Below are 22222 nucleotides of genomic sequence, written 5' to 3'. Positions count from 1 at the left end.
TCCGGGGGCGTGAGGGATACTGGAGTGGGGGTGGGGAAGAGGGTTTGGGGGCATCTGGGCTGTTGGTGTCTTTCCCCAGTTATTCCTGTAGGGAGAGTTCTTTAGCTGCTGCAGTTGCTGCACAACATTGAGTGCCCAGGCCTGGGTAAAGAGAGAATGGCCCCTTAGCCCCATTCCCATTTGCTATAGCTTCTACTTTCACCTCCTGTGCCCGTAGGTAGCAACCACTGGCTGGTGGTAGTGGGCAACCAAATTCACATTTGCCATAACCAGAAAGATCCAGCGGGGGGTTGGGGTGGGGAGGGAATGAGGTTGGGGGTGGGGGTTTGGGGGAGAGGGACTGGAGTGGAAGGGGGGCTGTGGGTGTGGCCAAAGTTTGATGGACGACCTTTTAGACCACCCTGCGAAGGCGGGACGGTGAAAGATAATCCTGCTGGCCAATCGACGCGTTCTAAACACCCCCGCCCGTGCCTCCCGGCAGCCAGTCCGCGTTCGAGTAGGCGGAGCCTCGTGGGGCTCGGTTGTGCCGCCGCCGCCTCCTCCTCGCCAGCGCTTAGCCCGGGACTGGACCGAGTGGAGTTGTGCGTGTTACCGAAGGGGGGGTGGGGCGCGGGGGAGGGGAGGTTCGTTCCGGGGAGCCGCAGCCAGAACCGGGTGAGGATTATCCCCCAGTTTCCCCATCTCGGTACGCTGATGGTGGGGGTGGCTGGGGGCAGCACTGCCTCCGGAGGAGGCGACTGGGGAGGCGGAGACGGGTGAGCCACCGAAGGAGCCTCCCACCTCCTCGGGCTTGTTACCCCGTAGTGCGGCGCAGCGGCCGCGCAGGGCCTGGGGGGCTGCCCCGGGCTCCCTCCTTCCCCTCGGGTCCGAGGCCCTTTTCGGCGCAGCACGGCCCGGCTCGACTGGCCGTGAGGTGGAGCAAGGGGCAGGGCCGGGGCGCCGGCGGGGAGACGAGGCCGCGGAGGGGGCAGCCCCGCGGGCTTGGCAGTCGGGGAGTTCGGAGGCCGGGGTATTTTTCTTTTCCGTCTCTGTTTCTGAGGGGGGGAGGCGCCGCTGGGGGAGCTGGAGGGGGGCGGCGGCGGTGAAGATTCGGAGTGCCCCCCCGCCTTGGGCGGGCTATCACCGCCGCTGTTTTTCCCGAGTTATTGGGGGCTGCCCCCTCTGCCCCCGGAGAGCCAGCCCGGTCGTCGGCCCCCCGCCGTCCCAGGCGCTGCCCTGCGACGCTCCTGCGTCTCCCGTATTGTTTGCCTGGGTCTCTAATGGCGGACGGGGAGGCAGCGCTGCCGGCCGCTGACTGCAGGGGGGGGCCAACCCCGGGCCCGGGGCAACTGCTGGGGGCAGATGGGGAGATCGCGGCCCGGCGTTGACGTGATCTGTCCGGGAGTGCGGTGCGGACGTCTGAATTCGTGGAAGAGGAGGCCGGCCGGGCCCCCTTCAGAAGGAACGTCCTGTTCCTCCTGGCGTCGAGGCTCTCTTTTCCCCCTCCCTGAGGAGAGGGCGCGGATGCGTGCTGGCCGACGTCGCCTCTCTAGACACGGTCCTGGTGCAACGCTGTGAGGGGAAGAAATAAGGCCCGATCTCCTCCACCCCCTTCTCCGGGGCTGGGGGACGCGGGCCTGGGACGCGGCCTCATTGGGTCCACTTGATTCTCGTTCAAATCTTTTCTCTATTTTCCTAGGACCAAGAATCCTTTCCAGCCCCATCTGGTGCAGCATTGGCCGAAACTACGGAGGAGAGTCCCCCATTGTGAGTCCTTTTCTCATTATTTGTCTCCTTTAGCGGGCCTAGCCTCGGGGTGAGGGGGGGGGAGTGTTAAACCTCTGGGATTCGCCGCGGGCCTCTGTTGTCTTGAGGAGGAGGAGCCATTGCTCGGGTGGCAGCTGCCCCCGGGGCGAAGACCCAGGGACTGGCTGGGAGGGCGGCGGGGGTGGGCGCTGTGCCGCGGCCGCAGGAGACGCGGCTCCTGCCGCGATCGCAGCCCGAGCTCCCCGACGACGGGCTGCAGCTGCTCACGTTACCGGGGGGGGGGGGGGGGGGGGGGGCGCCGGGAGGGCACTTTGCTGGTGCCCCCTAGAGTCTGCGAGTGGGAGCCCGAGCCGGCCGAAGATGCGATGCGGAGATGTCCGAGGCATCCCTCCCGCCCGCTTCTGGCGGAGGCGGCACGGAGAGACGGGAAAATTGAAAACTATTCTTTTATCTGGTGTCCAGTTTATTTAAAAAATGGATGTCTTATCGTCCAGTGGGTGGTGGGATGCTTCGTAAAGCTTTGAGATTGGGTACCGAGAGCTTAACTGTTGTTTCAGTCCTAGTGCGTTTAAATGCTGAACAGACTAATGACCCTTATTTGCCTTGATTTCCAAAGTCTTCGGGATTTGATGTTAGATATTTTTTTGGTATTGATTCTTAGTTAAATGAGAATTAGAATTTAATGGTTGTAATTTGTCGTTGCAAATGAAACTTTTCTTTTCCTTAAAATTAAGATTTGCAGATTATGAAGTAGTTGAGTGACAAAAGTTAATATTGTACCTCACGATAATGTATTTTGGGAACCCGTGGAATTTTGTTTAATCGGGCTTTATAGGACTCTCGCTAGGGGCGCTGCATCAGTTTTGCAGGTTATTGCATAAATATGCAGTAAACACCAAATGCTCAAGAAAAGTTGATCACATCCAATCCAAAGCCATGGAATTTCATATTAAAGTGTAGTATTTCTGAGAATGGAGGGATGTATAATTGCATTAAAATGGAAAAAACAGGCTTGTTGAAATATAGCTTCCAAAGTCATTTAAGCCATTTTTAAAGAAGGTAAGGCTAATAACTTGTTTGATTTTCTTGTCCTTTCTTTGAAATGAAAAGGCACATAAATACTTCTTAAAATATTAGATTTAATAATAAACTCTTCTCAGTAGGTGAACCTGTTAATATAAAAATTATAGATACAGAACTATGCTTCACACCTTGTTCCTTTTCAGCACCTTTTTTTGATGTAACACTGGATCATAACTACTTCAAAGTGGGTAGTGTTCAGATATTTTCCCCATGTGTTTTTCATCTTATAGTTGCTTAAAAACTTAGGGGAAGGGAAGGACAGATGGACATTATTTGTGACACTGAACACAAATGAATAGCTATCTAGTAGATCTTTGAAAGAGGGATGGAAGTTTATTTTTATTTTAGTGCCTTTTCTATGATCAGCTTTATCTTATTGATGGTGGTGGTGGCATCGATATACAGAAATATTAATTATAGTAACTAACATTTAAGATTTGCGTAGTGCTTTATATAGGGTGTCTCATTTGAACTTCACAAGAACCCTGTGAAATAGGGTTGTTGATATTCCTGTTTTACAGATGAAGAAACTGAGCTTCCGAGGTTGTGACTTGCCCATCAAATAGCTATTTTCTGAAGTGAGATTTAAAACCAGGTCTTCCTGACTCCCAAGTCTCTCTGTCTTGCACTATGCCACCCAGCTCAGTTTCCCAAACTTATTTGGCTTACTGCCTCCTTTTTAAAAAAAAGTTTCTCAACCTCCCTGGAATTCTTCTTTCTTTAACTATTTAACAGTTTTTATTGAAATATATATTTCAAAAAAATTTTTTTAAAAAGATGCATCTTAAATTTAATAATTTATTGTAAATTTGTGGATTTTTTCCTTCATTGAAATTTTGATGACACAATATTGCTTTCTATAGCATCATATTGTAAACAAGTCATTACACACACATATTCCTTCTTACGCATGCTAAACTTACTGACAGTGCCCCTCAGGCTGGCCTGCCAATACTTGCTTGTTAAGATCTGTCAGCCATGGACTTGACCACTGATCAGTTACAAACTTGCATTTTGTGTGGTTTTTTGGAAAATAATGTAATCACTACAAATTCAATTCTGTTACACAACAGATGAAACATATACAAACAGTTTTTCAAAATTTTCTTCTCTTTCCTTAATGCTTTACCTACCCACTTATTTTTATTCCCCCCATTGCATCCATGGCTAATGCCTCCTCCTGAATTGTACCAGTGCCCGCCTATGGAGGACTGTATCACCCATTTTGGGAATCTCTGAGCCTAGCTGTTTATTTGGAATGAATAATTTTTTTTGTAGTAGATTTGCCTTTATGGTTTTACTTATGTCAATATGAAATTTTTATTTCTTCAACCATTTTAAAATTTCAGGTTAATTGCTTTGAATGATCAACAAAATAATTGGCTTTATTATAAAATTGTAATAACTTTTAATAAATGGTTCTTTTTTGTATTTTTTTTTTTTTGCTTGGCAGTTGGGGTTAAGTGACTTGCCCAGGGTCAGACAGCTAGTAGGTGGTTCTGTGTTGTGTGTCTGAGACCAGATATGAACTCAGGTCCTCCTGACTTCAGGGCTGTAGCTCTATCCACTGTGCAACCTAGCTGCCCCTCTTTTTTGTGTTCTTTAGAGAGAGTTGGGAAACATTCTGATTTACATAGAAGAGTGGGTATACACATAAATAACATGAAGTTAGTGAATTTGAGCACAATGAGCAAACAGCAAATGATGTAACTTGGGACTTTGGGGTATTCCTGGTCTGGCTTGCCTTGGTTTGTCCTGCCTGCCCATTCTTAAAGGAATTTTCCCTGATGGGATTAGCTGGAAGTCATTTCTATCTCATTTGATCCTCTAGCTTTTTGCAGTTTTCATTAGGTTACTTTAAAGCATTCGAATTTGTATTAAAATTTTTGGTGTATATTTTTCTTAGAGCCCCTACTAATCAGCACCTTCAGGGCAGAGATTATGTCTCTTGTTGTTCCCTCAAATCATGAGTCATTTAATAAATGTTGAATGTTATCAGAAAGCTAGATAATTTAAACTAATGTACTAATGTAAAGCACTTCAGTTTAAACTAGAATTACTTTATAATTATTGTCTTTAATTTTTACGTTCTTTTACTCAGGTTGATGTGTTTTCTTATAGTCCTATGTGGGCATGGAATCCTAGGAGTTAAGAGCTTCAAGAGACATTTGAGAGTTAGGGTAACCCCCTCTGTTTGCAGAGAAGGAAACAGGCTCAGGTCAGTAAAATAGCACTCATGGACATTTAATTGTAGAGTTGACTAACCTAGATCGCCTGATGATCAGTCCACACCTGTTCTACTAACTGTGCTGGCCCCCATAACAAATGTCTTAATTAATAAAATAAACAGAACCTCTAGTTGTCTCCATGAAATGGCCATTCAGTGAAAATTGAAAGTAAAGCTCTTAAGAATATAGAGATTTGAATTTAAATTTCAATTAATGAAAGGTACAAAAAGAATCTTTGTACTGGAATAGAATGCAATAGAAAGCAAATTCTTAAGACATATGAATGGCTTGATTTTTCCAAGACTGGGTTCATTACTAATGATAGTGGAAGGTTGAGATTGTTGGGAATCTGTTTTTGTGGATTGGTTAAAGTTCCTTATGTGAGTGTTTATGTGAAAATATTCCTAAAAATAATTTTAAGTTATTTAAGCTGTTGGGGTGATCTGTTATATATCAACATACCACCTTATATTTATATACTGAGGTTTCTTTCCCCGAAGATCTGTGAAGGTTTGCCAAAATGTTAAAGAATTTAGTTCATTCCATTTCAGATATTAACTGGAATGACTTTCTTTAGAGCAAGGATTTTTTAACCATTTTTGTATTATTGATTTCTTTGGCAGACTAGTGAAGCCTATAGATTCCTTATAATAGTGAATGCAAATAAAGTAGAAAGATGGGACTACAAAGGAAACTATATTGAAACGTTATAAAAATATTGTTTAAAAAGTTAATGGCCCACAGATTAAGAACCCTTTTTAAGGAGGTCTAGATTTTGTCTTTGTTTCCTTAATTGACTCCAGGTATAAGTTTGTCTGTGAAATTTAAAGTTGTGCTAGTTGAAAAATGTTTATGCTTGAAGTTTTTTGTGTTCCATAAAAATAGGAAATTGTAAAACAAATATTTCAAGTAAGTTCTGCAATAGTGACTGAATGTAAATGAATGCCAATAATATAATCTTACTGGATAGGGTAGGTTGAGTTAATTTAGTTTTTCTCTTTTTAGCAGGTGGAAGAGGTATTAGTATATCCACTAGTCCCAGTGGTTAATAAAGTATTCTCTAATCATATTTGGATTGGTTAGGAAAAATATTTTAAGTATTTGGGTCAGGTACCAGGTATCTTGATTAGAGACCGTGGAGCTACTGATCTAAGATAGATTTTTTTTTCTTTTCTGTGGGCCAGTTAACTTATTAGAGAAAAGTTTAAAGAACTACAAAGTGAGACTGATTTATATGTGTGGCTGTGGAAATTCTTCTCATTATTTTATATCCTCATGAGGCTTCTCTGTCTTGGTTGTCCACTAGCTTATCTTCCTTTAAATGTATTCTGTTCTGTAAGTGGTAGATTCACTGTTGTATTTCTGTCCTTTCATGACAAAATACATGCATTTGTGAGATGCCTGGGCAGAGTGGTAGAGTAGAATAGTTTTCTTTTCATACTCTCAGAGATGGAAGAGGCAGTTAATCTAGTCTGACCACACATTAGCTAATGTATGAACCCCTTCAACATCCATAAGTAGTGGCTTTGTTTCTAGCCTGGAAATATTTAATACTAAGGAACTCTTCCTTAAAGGCTACCTATAATGTTTTCAGATACCTCTTTATCAATTAGGAAAGTCTGAAATTGAGCTCAGAGCTGCTAGTCACTCCTAGAAGTAAAGGGAAATAATCAGTTTGTATTCTTTGTTAGACTGCATCAGGAATATTGTGCTCAATTTGACACCTATATTTTTTAGGAGATAGTAACCTAGAGTACTTCCAGAGGACAGTAGAAATAGGCAAGAAGTTAACAGATTTGGACCTCATAGTGTGATATTGGAGGTGTTAAGGAAAAGGCTGTGTTATACCTAACCACTTGGTGGTGATAAAGGAAGGGATATGCATTTCAGATTGGGCCAGATGGCCTACAAGGTCATTTTAACTCTGGGAGTTTGACCTTTGTAAGGGCTGATCAGTCTTTTAACTGTGCTGCTGAACTTAGGTCTTTACTCAGCCATTTCACAAATAACATTACTTTCTTCTCATTTGGGGATTGGGCAAGTGTCTGTGGCTTAGTTCAACTAGTCACTATTATGTAAAACAACTCTTATGTATTTTTTATTTTAATGTCATCTGGCCCAAAATAGCACATGTATATTGGCCTACTCTCTAGCTCTTTAACATTTATTATCCTTTAGCATTTTTAATGAACATTTTAACTCACTGGTACAGGGGTAGGATGTGTGATTTTAAAAATTAAGATTTCTCTAAAAAAAATTTCATTTGTATCTTTTACATTGCCAAAATTTCTCCTAATATCCCTTCTTTCCCCCTCCCAGAGAACCAACATTCTATATAATATTTTTTTAAAGAAAAGAAGGGAGAAAAAATAAATCAGCAAAATTTATCTATTCATTGAAAAAATCTGAAAACATATATAATATACCACAGCTATGGACCTTCTACCTCTTCAGAGTAGTAGGGCAGGGATATTCTCTCATATCTCTATTTTGGGGAATGCTTCTTTGTAATTTTGAAACATTCCTCAAAATTTAAAAATTTTTATTATTTTTTAACATTTATTTTAAAAATCAAGTTTAGAATTCCCTCCCTCCAACCCTTCCCTCACCCATTATGAAGACAAGAAATGTGTGATTCAATTATACGTGCAACATTCATTTTTGATTTGTGGTAGTTCTTCCTGTTTACATCGATATGTATTACATTGACATTGTGTGTATTGCTTTCTTGGCTCTGCTTATTTCAGTCTGCATCAGTTTTTTCCATGCTTCTCTGTATTCTTCATATTCCTCATTTCATATCTCATAATCATTAAATTCATGTACCATAAATTATTTAGCTATTCCCCAATCGGTATCTGCTTTGCTTCCAATTCTTTGCTACCACAAAAAAAATGTTGCTTAGAAATACTTTGTTGGATGTGATGATTTTGTTCCCAATGACCTCCTTGGCGTTTAAGCTTAGTAGTGGAATCTCAGTCTGTCAGTAAGCATTTATTAAGCTCCTGCTATGTGCCAAGTACTGTGTTAAGTTATGGGTATATGAAGAAAGGCAAAAGAAGATAATCCCAGCTATGAAGAAGCTCACACAATCTGTTGGGGGAGGCAACAAGCATACAGATACTTAAAAACAAGGTATATGCAGAATAAATAGGAAATAATCAACAGAGTGAAGATATTAGAATTAAGGGGTATTAGAAAAGGTTTCCTGTAGAAAATGGGATTTTAGTTGGGTCAAAGAATATAGGCACTTGAGTAACTTTTTGTTATCCAAAAGCTGATTCCCAGTTTCCCCCAACAATGCATTCATGTGCTGTTTTTCTATGATTCTGGCAATAGTGATTATTCCAGTATTTTATCTCTTGGCCAATTTGCTGGGTATGCGATAAAACCTTAGCATTGTTTTGATTAGCATTTTTCTCTTGATTGATTTGGAGCCTTGTTAAGTCATTTGAAATTTCTTTTGAAAACTTCATATTCTTGGGTCATTCATCTATTGGGGAATGTGTTTTGCTAGTAGGTGTACCTTGTCTATAATAGTGTCTCAGACTTTATTTAAAGCTTTATTTTAAGGTTTATTTGCATAAAGCTGCACTAAGACTCATGAGACACATATCTTAGTTCTACCAAAACTGCTCTCTGAGAAATTTGATAACAAAAGAATTTTTTCATATGCTACCTACAAAATTAATATCAATTTTGCTACATGTTCTAAAGAATAATTTTAATTCTATTTAGATGAGAGGAGGAGGTTAGTTGAAACTAATGTCTAAAATGAAGATTTGTTTTAAAATTTTGATTCTGGATACCTGTCAATAATTGAGAGTTGGATATATTAATATTTTGTGTTTTTATTCTCAAGTGGAATGTGTATCATGTCTTGCTATTTTAAGTTATTTCAGACCAGACCTACCTATAACTTAGTTTTTACTATCTTATCAAATGATCTCATCTTCTATCTTGCTAGAAGAGATCGAGGGCATCTGATATGAGTTCCTTCATCTCTGAAACTTTAAAATACATGCCAAACTTCTTCCTTCAGGTTTAAAAATGAAATGATAGATTTTTGCCCCTTTGGGGATCTAATTCCATTACTCATCTCTACTCTTACATTCATTTTTGCACCTAATTTTCCGCACGTACTTGCAAACTTGTACATGTCTACCTTATTTTTAAAAAAAGTTTTCTTTTGATACTTATTCTCTACAGCTGTCATCTCATATTCCCTCTTTTAGTGATAAACTCTGATTTATAAATTGATAAACTGAGAAATTTATAGTTTGTATTTTCTTCCTAATTGTCAAATTACTTCTCAACTACATGCATTCTGGCACTTGTCTTTTACAAAGTGCTTTTGCCAAATCACTAGTAATCTAATAGCTAAATCCCACATTTTCTTATTCTTATCCTTAACCTTTTTTCAGCATTGTGACACTACCACTTTGAAATCCTTACCTTCCGTAGCTTCTAGAGCATGACCTCCTCGCCTGAGTTTCCTTACCCTTTGTGGTTTCTTGGAGAATGTGTTTCCCAAATGCGCTGATCTTGGAACTTTTCTTTATCTTTTCTCCATAGGTGATACTGTCCTATTTATTTATCATTTATCATCATTTATCCTTTAGCCTCATTTATCATCTGTGCAAGTGACTTCTAAAGTAAGTGTCTTTATTCCCAACTTTGCCTCCTGGATAGTTGTAGTACTGAGTGCCCTGGATTTAGAAGACCCAAGTTCATATCTGGGCATTACCTACTGCCTTTTTGACTTTGGGCAAGTCTTTTAAACAAACTCAATGATCTTCAGTTTCTTTTTCTCTGAAATGAGAAGTTTTGGCATTGGATGTCCTTTAAAGTCTCTTCTAACTTTAAATCTATGGTCCTGTAATCTATGCATATGAAATAACTAGAACATACATCTTGACATTACTCCTAAAACTTAGCTAGTGGCAGCTAGGTGGTGCATCAGATGGAGTGCTGGGCCTGAAGTCAGGAAGGCCTTAATTCAAATCCAGCATCAGATAACTGTGTGGTTGTGTGACCCTGGGCAGGTTACTTAACTTGTGTCTGCTTTAATTTCCTCACCTGTAACATGGGGATAATTATAGCACCCACTTCACTTGCTGGTTCCAAGATTAGCATATTACCTGGCATATAGTAGGTGCTTAAAAATGCCTATATGCTTTCCTTTCTTATTTTTCCAGTGGCCTAAGCTTAGTTGTCTTTGATTCTTCCTTCTCCCTTACCCTTCTAATCAGTCATACGATCTAATTAATCAAGTTCTCAGACATTAAACACTTAATTCTTTGCACACAGTTCTGCTAAGGGAGAAAAATTAGATTGCCTAGGAGGCTGAACTAGGAGCAGTGAATAGTTGGAAGGTGTAAAGAGGTAGCAAATTTAGGCTTGATTTATGCCAGAACTTTTTTACCAGCTTAAAGCAATCAAAAAAAAGGTGAATGGGCTGCTTTGTTGAGGTAGTGGATTCTGTTTCACTGGAGCTCTTAAAGCAAACTCAGGATGGATCCTGTGTGGAATTTTGTGAAGTGGATGTTATTTTTCAGAGGATCCTAGATTTATGTTCCTACAGGCAGCCAGGTGACTTCACGTATAGATTGCTAGACCTGGAGTTAGGAAGACCAGAGGTCAAATGTGGCCTCAAACACTGTGTTAACTATAGGCTTGAACGTCACTTGAACATCTCTCTGACTTAGTTACCTGTTCTGTAAAATGGAGTAATCATAGCACTACCCATCAAGATTGTTCTGAGGATCTATTGACGATATTTGTAAACTGCTTTGAAAACCTTATAAGTACTATATAAATGCTAGTTATTAAAATTATTGTTTAGATAGGGAATGCACTGGAAAATTGAAGATTAGAAGTAAAGTGACATATTCAGAGTAAAATAGTGCCTTGCCATATCTGGTGTCTTATGATAATTTTGAGGTTAAAGGCATGAGAAGCAAGGACAGAAGCATTGCCAGGATGGGGTAGAGAGAACAACTTTAGGGGATATGCCATAGTTATTGGTGGTAAATGGCAATGATACGACAAAAACATTCTTTTAACGGCATTTTTTAGTTTTGTTTGAAATATGAGGCTAGGGAGTAGATTATTGCTATTGCTGACTTGTGGTTGTGATTTGGAGTGGTTGTAGTAAGAGTCTGAAAAATGTTCCTCTAATATAAAATTGAGATTAGTAGTTACGTAATGAAATGAGAGTTAAGTCAAGGGAAGATTGTAAGCCAAACTGTTATTTAGATGGTGCAAAATTGTTATGGTCGTAATTTCTACTTAAAGTTAATACCTTTTTAACCTTAATAACATTTTAAAATTACGTAGTTAAATTCTATTTACAAGTATATTTAAATTGATTGTGGAATTTGAACTGCTATTGCTAAGATTTATACTTTGTGTATTAAAGGTTTTCTTGACAAGTTTGTGAAAATGGAATTTTCATAAATCTTATGTTTAAAAAATTCAGAAAGGTTTCATAGCGATTGCTTTGTAAAACAATCTCCTAGTTCATCAGTTTTAAATGTTTCTGGATTTTCGTTTCCATTTAAGCTTTTCAGGGACAAAAAGACATAACTTTCTATCATTCAGCATACATGTTAAATCTTCAAATCAGTGTAATTTACCTTTTCAATTCTGTGTGGTTCCTTAAGTGGTAAAAGTTTGTCATTAATACTGATCCAAATGTTTATAAAACTGAACTTTCATAGTTTATTATTTTAGATTAAATTGAACATTTTAGAAACAAAATTGCCATGCTTTTCTATCAACTTATGAATTTTATCGTAAATCTTGTATGTATTTTAAAGTATTTTTATTAACAGCAATTTCATCCTCCTTTCTCCCCTAAAAGAAGTCCTCCTTTGTACAAATAAGTATAGTTAAGCAAAATAATCAATACTTCGGATGTGCCTGAAAATGTCTTGTCCATCATCCCTTTACCAGTAGATGGGAAGTATGCCTCATCATTAGTCTTTTAAAGTCATGATTGGTAGTTACTTTGATAAGTTCTCATGTCTTACAAAGTTGCATTTCTTTACCTCATTGTGGTCATATATTCTTCTATATCTGAACATTTCTTTCTGCATCAGTTCATATAAATCTTGCTAAATTTCCCCAAGTCTTGTCATATTCAGCATTCCCCAATTGATGGCAAGCCTCTTATTTCTCAATTTTTTTGCTACAACAAAAAGTACTACTATCAGCATCTTTTTGAAGCTTCGGAGTTCTCTGATTTCAATTCTATTATTGTTAGTGATTTGGAGCATTTTTTCCCATATAGTTGTTAATAGCTTGGCTCTTCCAATTCTTTTTTCATTTATCTCCTTAGGAATGGCTCTTGTTCTTGTATTTGTGTCAGTTCCAAATGCATTTAGATACCATATTTTTATAAGAGAAATGTGTTGCAAAAGTTTTTTTCCCCAGTTCATTATTTGCTTTTTAATTATCACTTCATTGACTTTGTGAATGCAAAAGATTTTCAGTTTAATCAGAAATTGCTCATTTTATCTCCAGTGATCATCTATCTCTGTCCTTGATTTAGTCCCATCATAATTAAGAAAGTTCTCTCTTCCCTACTCTTTTAATGTTTAGGGTAATATATCCATTTGAAGTTTGTTGTGGCATAGGATATATGTAATTTGGTCTAAACCTGTTTCCTGTTAGACTGCTTTTCAACTTTCGCAGTATATTTCGTCAAATGAGTCATACAACCAATAGTTGTGTTCTTAGGTTTGTTGAATGCTCTTCCACTACATTTGATTACTTCTGGGTATTGTGTACCTGATTTGTTGTATTGATTCACTTTTCTATTTTTTAACCAGTTCTGAACAATTTTGATAATGATATTGGGTTTTGTAGTATAGTATTAGATCCTAGGACCCTTCCCTTTCCCTTTTGTTTTCAATATGTCCCTTGAGTTTTTTGACCTGTACTTCCTCCAAATGAATTTTATAATTTTGTCTAGGTCCATAAAATAGTTTGGTATGGCATTAATGTGTAGATTAATTTAGCTAGTATTGTAATTTTTATTATGTTGGCAAGGTCACCTATTAGCAATTGACATCTCTCCAATTAAAGACAGTTTCTTCTCTATCTTGTTGGTAATGTTCTGAAAGGCTGATGATTTTCCTGAGTTTATTTTAGATTTTGTTACTTTACTGAATTTATTAATAGTTAATTTTTTAATTCTTTAAATTTCTATAAGCCAATATGTCATCTGTCAATATTGAAAATTTTGCTTCTTTGTGTATTATATCAATTATTTTATTTTTTGTTATTATGGTAGTTACCATTTGTAGAACTATATCAGATAATAGTAGTGAAAAATAAGTTTTACTTAAGTGTAGATCTGACCATATGACTTTATTCCTCAACCAACATCAGTGGCTTCCTAATTCCTGTAGAATAAGATATAAACTCTCTTTAGCTTCCCAACCTATCTTTGAAGGTTCACAGGTCATTACTTCCCCTCCTGAGCTCTTCAGTCTGTACCATTTGGCCTTTTTATTTTCTGCCCTCTATGCCTGGAATGAATTTCACCTTACGTTTTCTTCCTTTAAGATGTGGCTTAGCTACTGTCTTCTTTCTGAACGCTTTACTGATGCTCCCGTCTGTTAGTCTTAGTTCCCTTCTACACTACCCTGTAGTTAATTTCTGTGCTTGTAGATATGTGTATGTATGTATGAGCTTACTGTTAATGATGTGCATATTTTTATATGTACTCGAACATGAGCGTATTTTAAGTAGGAATTACTATTTTCTGCTTGTATCATTAGGGCCTCGTCCTGTGCCTGAAAAAGAAGGAGGAGCTTATAAATACTTGATTGATTGTTTGAAAATGGAATATCCTTGCTTTATTCTTTACAAAAATGATACCTTTTGTTTTTATATAAGTTATTTTTGGAGATACTCTCTTGGTCATGTAACAGAGTTAGAGATTGTGGTAACTTAAGACAGACGCTAAGAAAAATGGCAGTGACAATGTATGCAAAAGCATTTGGAAGTCTGTATTACATGTATTTCAAACTTAAAATTTTTGTTTTGAAATTCTGACTTGAAACATCATAAAAGGGAGCATTTCTGTACAGCAGAACACGAAAAGAAGATTCCCTGTGAAACTAAATCTTCCATTTTTATAATTATATAATAAATTCTACGTGTTGCTTTTAAAATTGTCCTAATTGTCTCTTCTGTCTTCTGAATTTGCTTTGGTTATATTCTGTGCATTTTTAAGTGTAAAAATGACTCTTTTTTCCCCTTTAAACATCATTATTGCTAAGCCCTTGATACTCTCTCACACTATCCCTCCTTTCTCCATTAACTAAGAGAAATGGATGAACAAATCTCCTTGTAATAAATGAGCTTAGTCAAGCAAAATGAATCCATATATATAGTGGCCATGGCCAAAAATGTATGTCTGCCATCTTGGCTGGTCACCTGTTGCATGACGTGTTTCATCATAGGTCTTTCAGGCAATGAATGATTGGTTATTGTCTTGTGTGTGTGGGTAGGTGGGTGAGTGGCAATTGGGGTTGAGTGACTTGCCCAGAATCACACAGCTAGTGAGTGTTACGTGTCTGGGGCCGGATTTGAACTCAGGTCCTCTTGACTTCAGGGCTGATGCTCTATCCATTGCACCACCTAGCTGCCCCTGGTTATTGTCTTGATCAGAGTTCTTAGTCCTTTCTTTTATTTTTCTTTAAAATGTTGTCCTTGTATAAATTTTCTTCTGGTTTTATTTCACTTTGCATTGCTTCATACTACCCAGGATTCTTTTGTCATAATATTCTCTTATGTTTATATACCATATGTTCCCTAATTGACTAAACCACAATCTAAGGCACTTCCTTATATTCTGTCTAGTTATTTGCTTTTTTCCATTTTATCCCTTTTTTTAGTCCCTCTCATCTGAATCAGGAGAGTTGTTTTGCTTGTGACTGCTACCTCCCTGATCTTCCCTCTTAATACCTTCCCCCAGTCTCTCTCTTGCGATGTTGTTTCCCTTTTGAAATGTTATTTCTGTACCAAACTTTGTCGTTTATGTGTTTGTTCATTTCTCCTTTGTCTGTTTTGGGTTCCTCTGGTGTCTATTTTATCCCTCTGTGATCTCCATGTTTGTATATTATCATGTACCCTCAATTGTGGAAAAACCCCCAGCATATTCCATCCTTTTTTTCTCCACTAGTATATTCCTGCTATTTATTCAGTTTCTTTTAGTAAGAACTTAAGGGTTTTACCTTGACCCCAAGGTAGTGGGAATTGTGTGGCTTGACTGTCCTGAGAAGTTAGGTCACCATCTTGCCCAAACTATTTATAACAGCATTCTTTGTAGTATTAAAAGGCTAGAAAAAATGTGGGTGCCCATTTAGTGGGAAAAAGTTACACAAATTATGGCATATTAATGAAGTGGAATATTGTGCTGTAAAGAGCAATAAACAGAACATGGAAAGATACATGAATAAATGCAGAATGAAGTAAGCAAAACAAGTAAAAAAATTAATAGGCATTTAAAAAAATTCATACCAAGAACTATGTTGGTCACTGGGAATATAAAGATAGAGAATGAAAGAATACCTTCTTTCAGGAAACTTACATTCTGTCAGGGGATTGTGTGTGTATGTTATATACTTGGTTGCTTGTGGACACACACCTACAATAATTTAAATGAGGGAAAAAAAGCTTGGAAAGAAAGTAAAATGCTAAATAATGATGATGACCAAATTTTGGACCTGAAGATAAATGCAGCTTTAATCTTTGAAGTAGAAAAATGTTGGGGGGGGGAGGCTAAAGGTGCATAATATTTCATCAAATATGGTCAGATTTTGTTGTATCCATTAATTTTGCAGGGAGCTAGCATAGTAAAGTAGAAAGAATCTTTAACTATTGTAGCTTTATTTCTGGTATTATTTTTAGTGTTTCAGCAATACTTTTTAATGGTGGCATTTTTGCCTCTATTTTTAATACGTTAATTTTTTTGAGTAGGAAATCTTGTGTTGATAAAGTTTTACTTGTTTTGGAAGGTAAGGATAAGGTCTCACGTTTTACACATTGTAGATCAGTTAACAATGAATGAACACATTTTTAATAATAAATTTATTTATTTATTTTTAGTTTTCAACATTCACTTCCATAAGATTTTGTGTTCTAAATTTTCTTCCCATCTCTCCCCACACCCCACCCCAAGACAGCATGTTAATTGATACAGTCTCAACATATATATTCATATTAAACCTATTTTCACATTAGTCATTGAACACATTTTTGGATCTTAACTTTTTATATTAGGGGTAAATATAGTTTTCTTAGATACTTCTTATATTTAGATAATGGAATATGTCTTGCAAAGGATTACTTGAACCATCAAAGGCATCAAATGAAAGATATGTCCCAATAAGCTATTACTGTGTACTTCATAGTTACATAATCCTTATCTAATTTAAACTTTTAAGGTAGGGGGAACCCTGTTCTGTACCTTTAATACTTTATTTATGATCTGTAAACATTTGAGTGTCATGGTCATTCAAGTTTTTTTTGTATTCCTTCTTAAAGTTGATTCACATTTTTGTATGTATGGAATGATCGATTTAGTTTTTTGCTTCCGCTTGAGAAATACTTATGATGTACTAGTATGAACTATTGAGAATTTAATTTGGGGAAGTGAACTAGTATTTAATTAGAATAAACAAACTCCTTGCTTTCAGATATTATTTGAAACTTAAACTTTCTCTTTCTAAATGTTATGTTTTCTTGCTTGAATTTCCTTTTACAGAAATGACAGCTTATACAAATTTTGGCCAGTTTATACATCTGACAAGTGAAGAAACTAAGACACTGATTTTGCCTTAGACTGCTGTTGTGGTGCTAAACAAGATAGGTAGTTTTCCTTGCTTTGGGATTCCAGTGGAGGTCAGAACTCAACATCTAGTATATATTTTATTTATGATTAAAAATGTTTTTTTGGAGGCGGTATTAGGTATGTGGAGGACGGAGAAAGATGTAATTGAGGTGACTGAGTAGTAGGTTGTAAGGAATTTTAAGACCTAATTAATTAGTAACTCCTGGTTTGGCTTTGGGCCACATAAATTATGATTATTTAGACATGATGGTGTTAGGTGATTTGTTGATTTAAAAACCTTCAGAGGTAGAATATTTGTTAAGGTGAGCTTTTGTGACTGAGCAGAATTGACATTTAAAAGCCCTGTGTGTTTTCCTAAATCTGACAGGGCCTAACTGTTGTTGCTTTTTTAGTTCTTGCCCATGGCTATCCATCCGTAATGACTGCCCAAGATACAGGAGGCAATATATAAAGTGCATTGCAAATCGTAAACTGCTATATAAATGCTTGCTATTATTGTTATAATGACTGACAGCAAAATGTGCTTTTCATCAATGTTTTTCTCAACTTTGGGTGGTTAGAATAGTGTCTTTCAAATAACTGTGCATTTAATTGGGGCCTTTTATTGTCCTTGACTTGATACAATTAGTATCATATGCAAATAGGCATTTGAACAATCTTTGTATTCTTATGGAATCTTGGTTTTTAAAGTCTTTGTATCTAAATTGTTTTAGCTTGCGTGGGAGACAGTTTGTGATGAATCTTGAAGAAAAAAAATCACCATCCAATGAACACAACCATATCTTTTTTTTAAATTTTAATTTTGGATCCTAATATAACTATGAACATGTGACTCATGGTAGAAGATTGCAAAAACTGGTTTGTTTCTCTTATTTCCTTATGTGTGTATAGATAACCTTTAAAAATACTTTTTAGTGATGAAAAAAGATGTGATTTCTAGTGTTTCTTTTCAAGTCTTAATTTTGATCCTTTTCATTCTTTTGGAACCTTGGCTTCTATGTCTTCAGCATAGATTCCTCATGAATATATGTGGTCAGGTCCACCAGCTCTTCTGATCTTCATCTTAGGGATCATAGTTACTTTCCATAGTAGTGCATTGGGCCCTGATTCTATGACCCTTTCTTATAAGAATATACCTCTATTGAAGTGGAGGTGTCTTGTTTCACATTTGCTTGTTCTTCCCAGTTTCACTTGCTTTTGCATCTGTCTGACTTATATAGGCCTCAGACCAATCTATTTGCAGGCTTATTTTCCCCTTCTACTTTCTCCCTCCTGTTCAGAAGTGGCATTGCTTTTGAATCTTCTGATCTATGCTTTCATGATTTAAAAAAAAAAGAAAAAGACTTGTATTGGAGATAGATGTTATCTCTGGCTGCTTTCTGAGGTATTTGTTTTGGTCTTAGCTCTGGCAACTTTTTTTGCGTTGTTTAAACTTCTCTCAGAAATGGTGATCTTTTGGAGCAAATACCTTGTTTATTCCAATTAGAGCACTTGTAAAGGTACAGGATATCTTTTCTTTAGACTTCTAATATTTTGACCTTTTCTCTAATTAGTTGATTTGACTATACAGAGGCAGCTGATTCTAAAGTGACTACTATCTTAGTAATCAATTTTCTTGTTGTTATTCACTCTTTGCTGTTTCCAGTGTGTTTTTGAGGCTCTTTTGTAAAAGAACAGGTTGAAGCTTTTGAGGAGACTTAAGGGTTTGGTCTCTTTCATTTCTTGATCATAAACCAATTTCTATATGTAACTGTTTGTTGTGAACCTTGATTCCAAGGTGAGATAACCAAGTATTTAATGATATAATAATATAATATTACTTGTAGTCTTTGTATGATAAAATCAACTCTGATCTCCACTATTCATCCTTTTTTAAGGGTAAACTGAACTGTTATTCCTTTTAACTACAAATTCCTTTTTTGTTTCTAATCTAGAATGAGTGTTGCTATAGATTTTTCACTTGTTATTAACTTGAAGGTTTGACAAAGATTAAACATTTTATTTTCCAGTGGTAAAGTATGTTTATTTTGAATAAAAGTGTTATTTTTTTTCTGCTACTGTAACTGAGGAAGCTGATAGGGGACATATCAGAATGATGGCCATTTCATATTTTTATCAGTTTAATGAATTGATATGACCAAAAAGTTTCACTTAATGGCCAACCTTTGGGTGATGAATCAGACTGTATATTTAGATAAGCTGGTCTTACCTTTTCAAACGTTCTGTCAGGATGTCTTAAAGATTTTCGTGCTTGGTAGATAACTTGAAAGCCTCTGATCACCTGGGGTCACTTTCATGCCATGATGAGACATTTGAACAGGACTTTTGTAAAGGATTGTTATAATAATTAATCATCAGCTTTATTGTTGTTGTTTAAATATGCAACAGTTAAATCAGCAAACTGCTAGATTAGTACCTGTGTGTCAATAGGTGATGTATTTATGCATTTTGATAGACTTTACAGAATGGTACACCTAATTGCTTGGTGATCTTGGAAATCTCACTCTTAAAGTTCTCTGAGACTCATTTCTCTTAATTATTCCTGACATGAGGATTATTAAACTTGCTTTGTTTACTTCACATAAAGAGTTATATACATTTTATTATGTAAGAATGTACAGAACTGGTGGCAAATTTTAAAAATCAGTGTAGTATGACTGATGAATCAGTGGGTGGCAAACTTACTTTCTTAATATCTGGGCAAATGATAGGCAACTAAAACATAATTTGTGAAAACCTAAATTAATTTGCAAGTCAGTAATACCTTTTTTCTTTATGAACGGGTTAATATTGTCTTGCTCTGTCATTTTCATCTATTGAACAGTTTGCATCAGTGCATCAAATAAAGTAGAACTAATATCAAATGATGGCATTTTGTTTCCAGTGGTGAAGCCTGTGAGTATACTAATTGATTCCCAGTGGGTTGATCATGGCTTTTAAAGTAATTATGGTAGTTGTGCAGAACCAATAAGGAAAATTCAGGGTGTTTATACAGTTACAAAACAGCCTAACATGATCAGCTGAAGCGTTTTGGCAATTTGAATTTCAGTTCTGTAAAGGAGGAGTTTCTGTTTTTATGAAATTTATAGTTGATTTCTCAAATATTTTGCAAAAAATAGTATTAAGTACTGACTGAATATGGAATCAGCAAATCTAAAATTATGCAACATTATTTTTATTCTAAACTTGAACACCAAATAGAATTGTATTACATAGTAGGCTAGAAATCAAGAATTAGACATGAAACTGCAATTCTCTTTTTTATAGCTAGTTCTTTTTAAACGTTTAAGATTCACCAATTGTTTTCAAAGCTGTTGTGTTTGGCATTCCTTCTGTTCTCTAAATTTAGTTAAAAAATGTTTTTGGTGTCCCTCTTTGTCTTCTCTCCTCCACATCCCCTCTTTTCCTTTCCTTCCTTTCTTCCATAGTCTTCTCCTTCTTTTCCTCCATCTTCCCCTTGCCCTGGAAAAAAAGAAAACAAAGCCCTGGTAACAAACATAATTAAGCAAAAGGACAGAATTAATAGACAGCTGTGAGTTACTAGCAGGAACTTAAATGATCAATACATAGAAAACAGTAAAGTGGCAGAAGAGGTGTTACAAGTACTGCCAAAGTTTTTACCACTCTTTGATTTTTAGTATTATATCATATCTATTTAAAATGAGCATTAATAAATATCTTCAAGTACGTGAACATTACTTTTGGACTGCTGTTTTTTTATCCATGAACTATGTCTTTTAAACATTGGGTCAGTGTTTAAAAACATGATTTTATATCACGTTGTCTCAGTGAATTAAAAAAGGTGTCATTAAAAGTAACATGAATGCTGCCAAGCACTTTCTAAAGTTGTGGGGAATTGTAAAGTCAAACATGATGATATGGTATTGTTGCTCCAGGAAGCTTAAAAATCATGGTCTTATATCAATTCTGGTAGTAGTTACAATATATGTACAAATAAAATAGATCTAAAATTAGAAAATTATATCTGAGGAGTAATCGAATGAAGTGGTGCTTGGACTTTTTTTGTTTTTTATGTGATAGCTAAATTAGAACTTTGGATGTAAGGAGACCTAGTACTTTCTAGTAAATGTTAACTAGGGAGAGAAGAGAAGACTCAGAATGATACCATATTCGATGTGGATAGGTTAACTTCATAGTGCAAATCACAATTCATTTATTCCTCATCTAGTAGGAACTTACTTATGACCTTTCATAGATTAAGGGCCCAGTATTGTACATCAGCATTTAAAGCATATGTATGCTTGCTGAAAAATCTTCCATGTAGGGGATCCACTCAATATGTTGGGGACCTTCTGGATCTCTTGGCATAGAAACAGCCTACTCACACCCACATATGTATCTATTTTTGCTGTCCTTTAGGTTTTCTGCAACTTCAGTTCTTTGGAGATTGTGGTATTCCAAGGTATGTAGCTATGGTGAATCACTGGAAGATGAGCCTTTGCTTTAGGGAGAATCTTGGTGCTGTATCTTTTTCCCCAAATGAAAATCTAGTCTTCTCTCCTATTCAATTTTGGTCCCATTTAATTGTTCAGTTGAAGTGTCTCTTTAGGTTTTATGTACACTGATGGGCCAGCTCTATGGGCTGTACTCTTTTAGTCTTAACATAAGACCTTCATCTGCTTAATTTTTTTCTAGGTGGATAGGGCACAGTATTATATGTGGTTCTGCAATGTTCTGGGTGCTTGATGCATTCAGCATAATGTCATCTACGGTCAGCAACATCTGGAAGACCCCAGTATTTATGGGGAATCTCTGTCTGGTAGGGCCTTTATACTGGATATCCTGAATGATAGTGGCAAACATCTTTGGCAAGCATATGGCTCTTTGTATTATTACTAGCTTGATACTAATAATAAGAGTATTGTTGAGTTAATGTTAATCTATGATGGAATCTTGTTGTAAAGTTTTTGCCATATATGATTACAATCTTGTTGGAGCGGAACCTTTAAAAGGTGGCATTTTGCTCTACTCCCAGAATGAAATGGTTGTTTTTGTTTGTTTGTTTTGTGTTAGGCAATGGGGTTAAATCACTTAACCTTGGTCACACAGCTAGCAAGTGTCAAGTGTCTGAGACTGGATTTGAACTCAGGTCCTCCTGCCAGGGCCAGTGCTCTATCCTCTACGCCACCTAGCTGCCCCATGAAATGCTTTTTTATAGTTTATCAATTAAACAGTGCTATCTTACATTCCCCACTATAAGATGTCTTCTAAAGCTATTAGCTTGCTGCATACCATTCTCATACTTTCATCAAAGATGTCCTCAAAATATGTGTAC

General features: G+C 37.0%; 1 protein-coding gene across 2 annotated transcripts in view; it reads left to right on the top strand.

The window, feature by feature from the left end:
* Positions 1–1684: 1684 nt before the first annotated feature.
* ZMYM2 (zinc finger MYM-type containing 2) overlaps positions 1685–22222 on the top strand; it is a 94947-nt gene continuing 74409 nt past the window's right edge. For both annotated transcript variants that reach the window (XM_020968773.2, XM_020968772.2), the window contains exons 1-2: positions 1685–1746; positions 4931–5047. In XM_020968773.2, coding sequence (XP_020824432.1) covers positions 4935–5047 — 113 coding nt within the window. In that variant the 5' untranslated portion in view covers positions 1685–1746; positions 4931–4934. The remainder of the gene's footprint in view (positions 1747–4930; positions 5048–22222) is intronic.

Source organism: Phascolarctos cinereus, unplaced genomic scaffold, assembly GCF_003287225.1.
Source record: "Phascolarctos cinereus isolate Bilbo 61053 unplaced genomic scaffold, phaCin_HiC Scaffold_726;HRSCAF=1367, whole genome shotgun sequence".
NCBI lineage: Eukaryota > Metazoa > Chordata > Mammalia > Diprotodontia > Phascolarctidae > Phascolarctos > Phascolarctos cinereus.
This window is presented reverse-complemented; position numbering and strand designations above follow the sequence as displayed.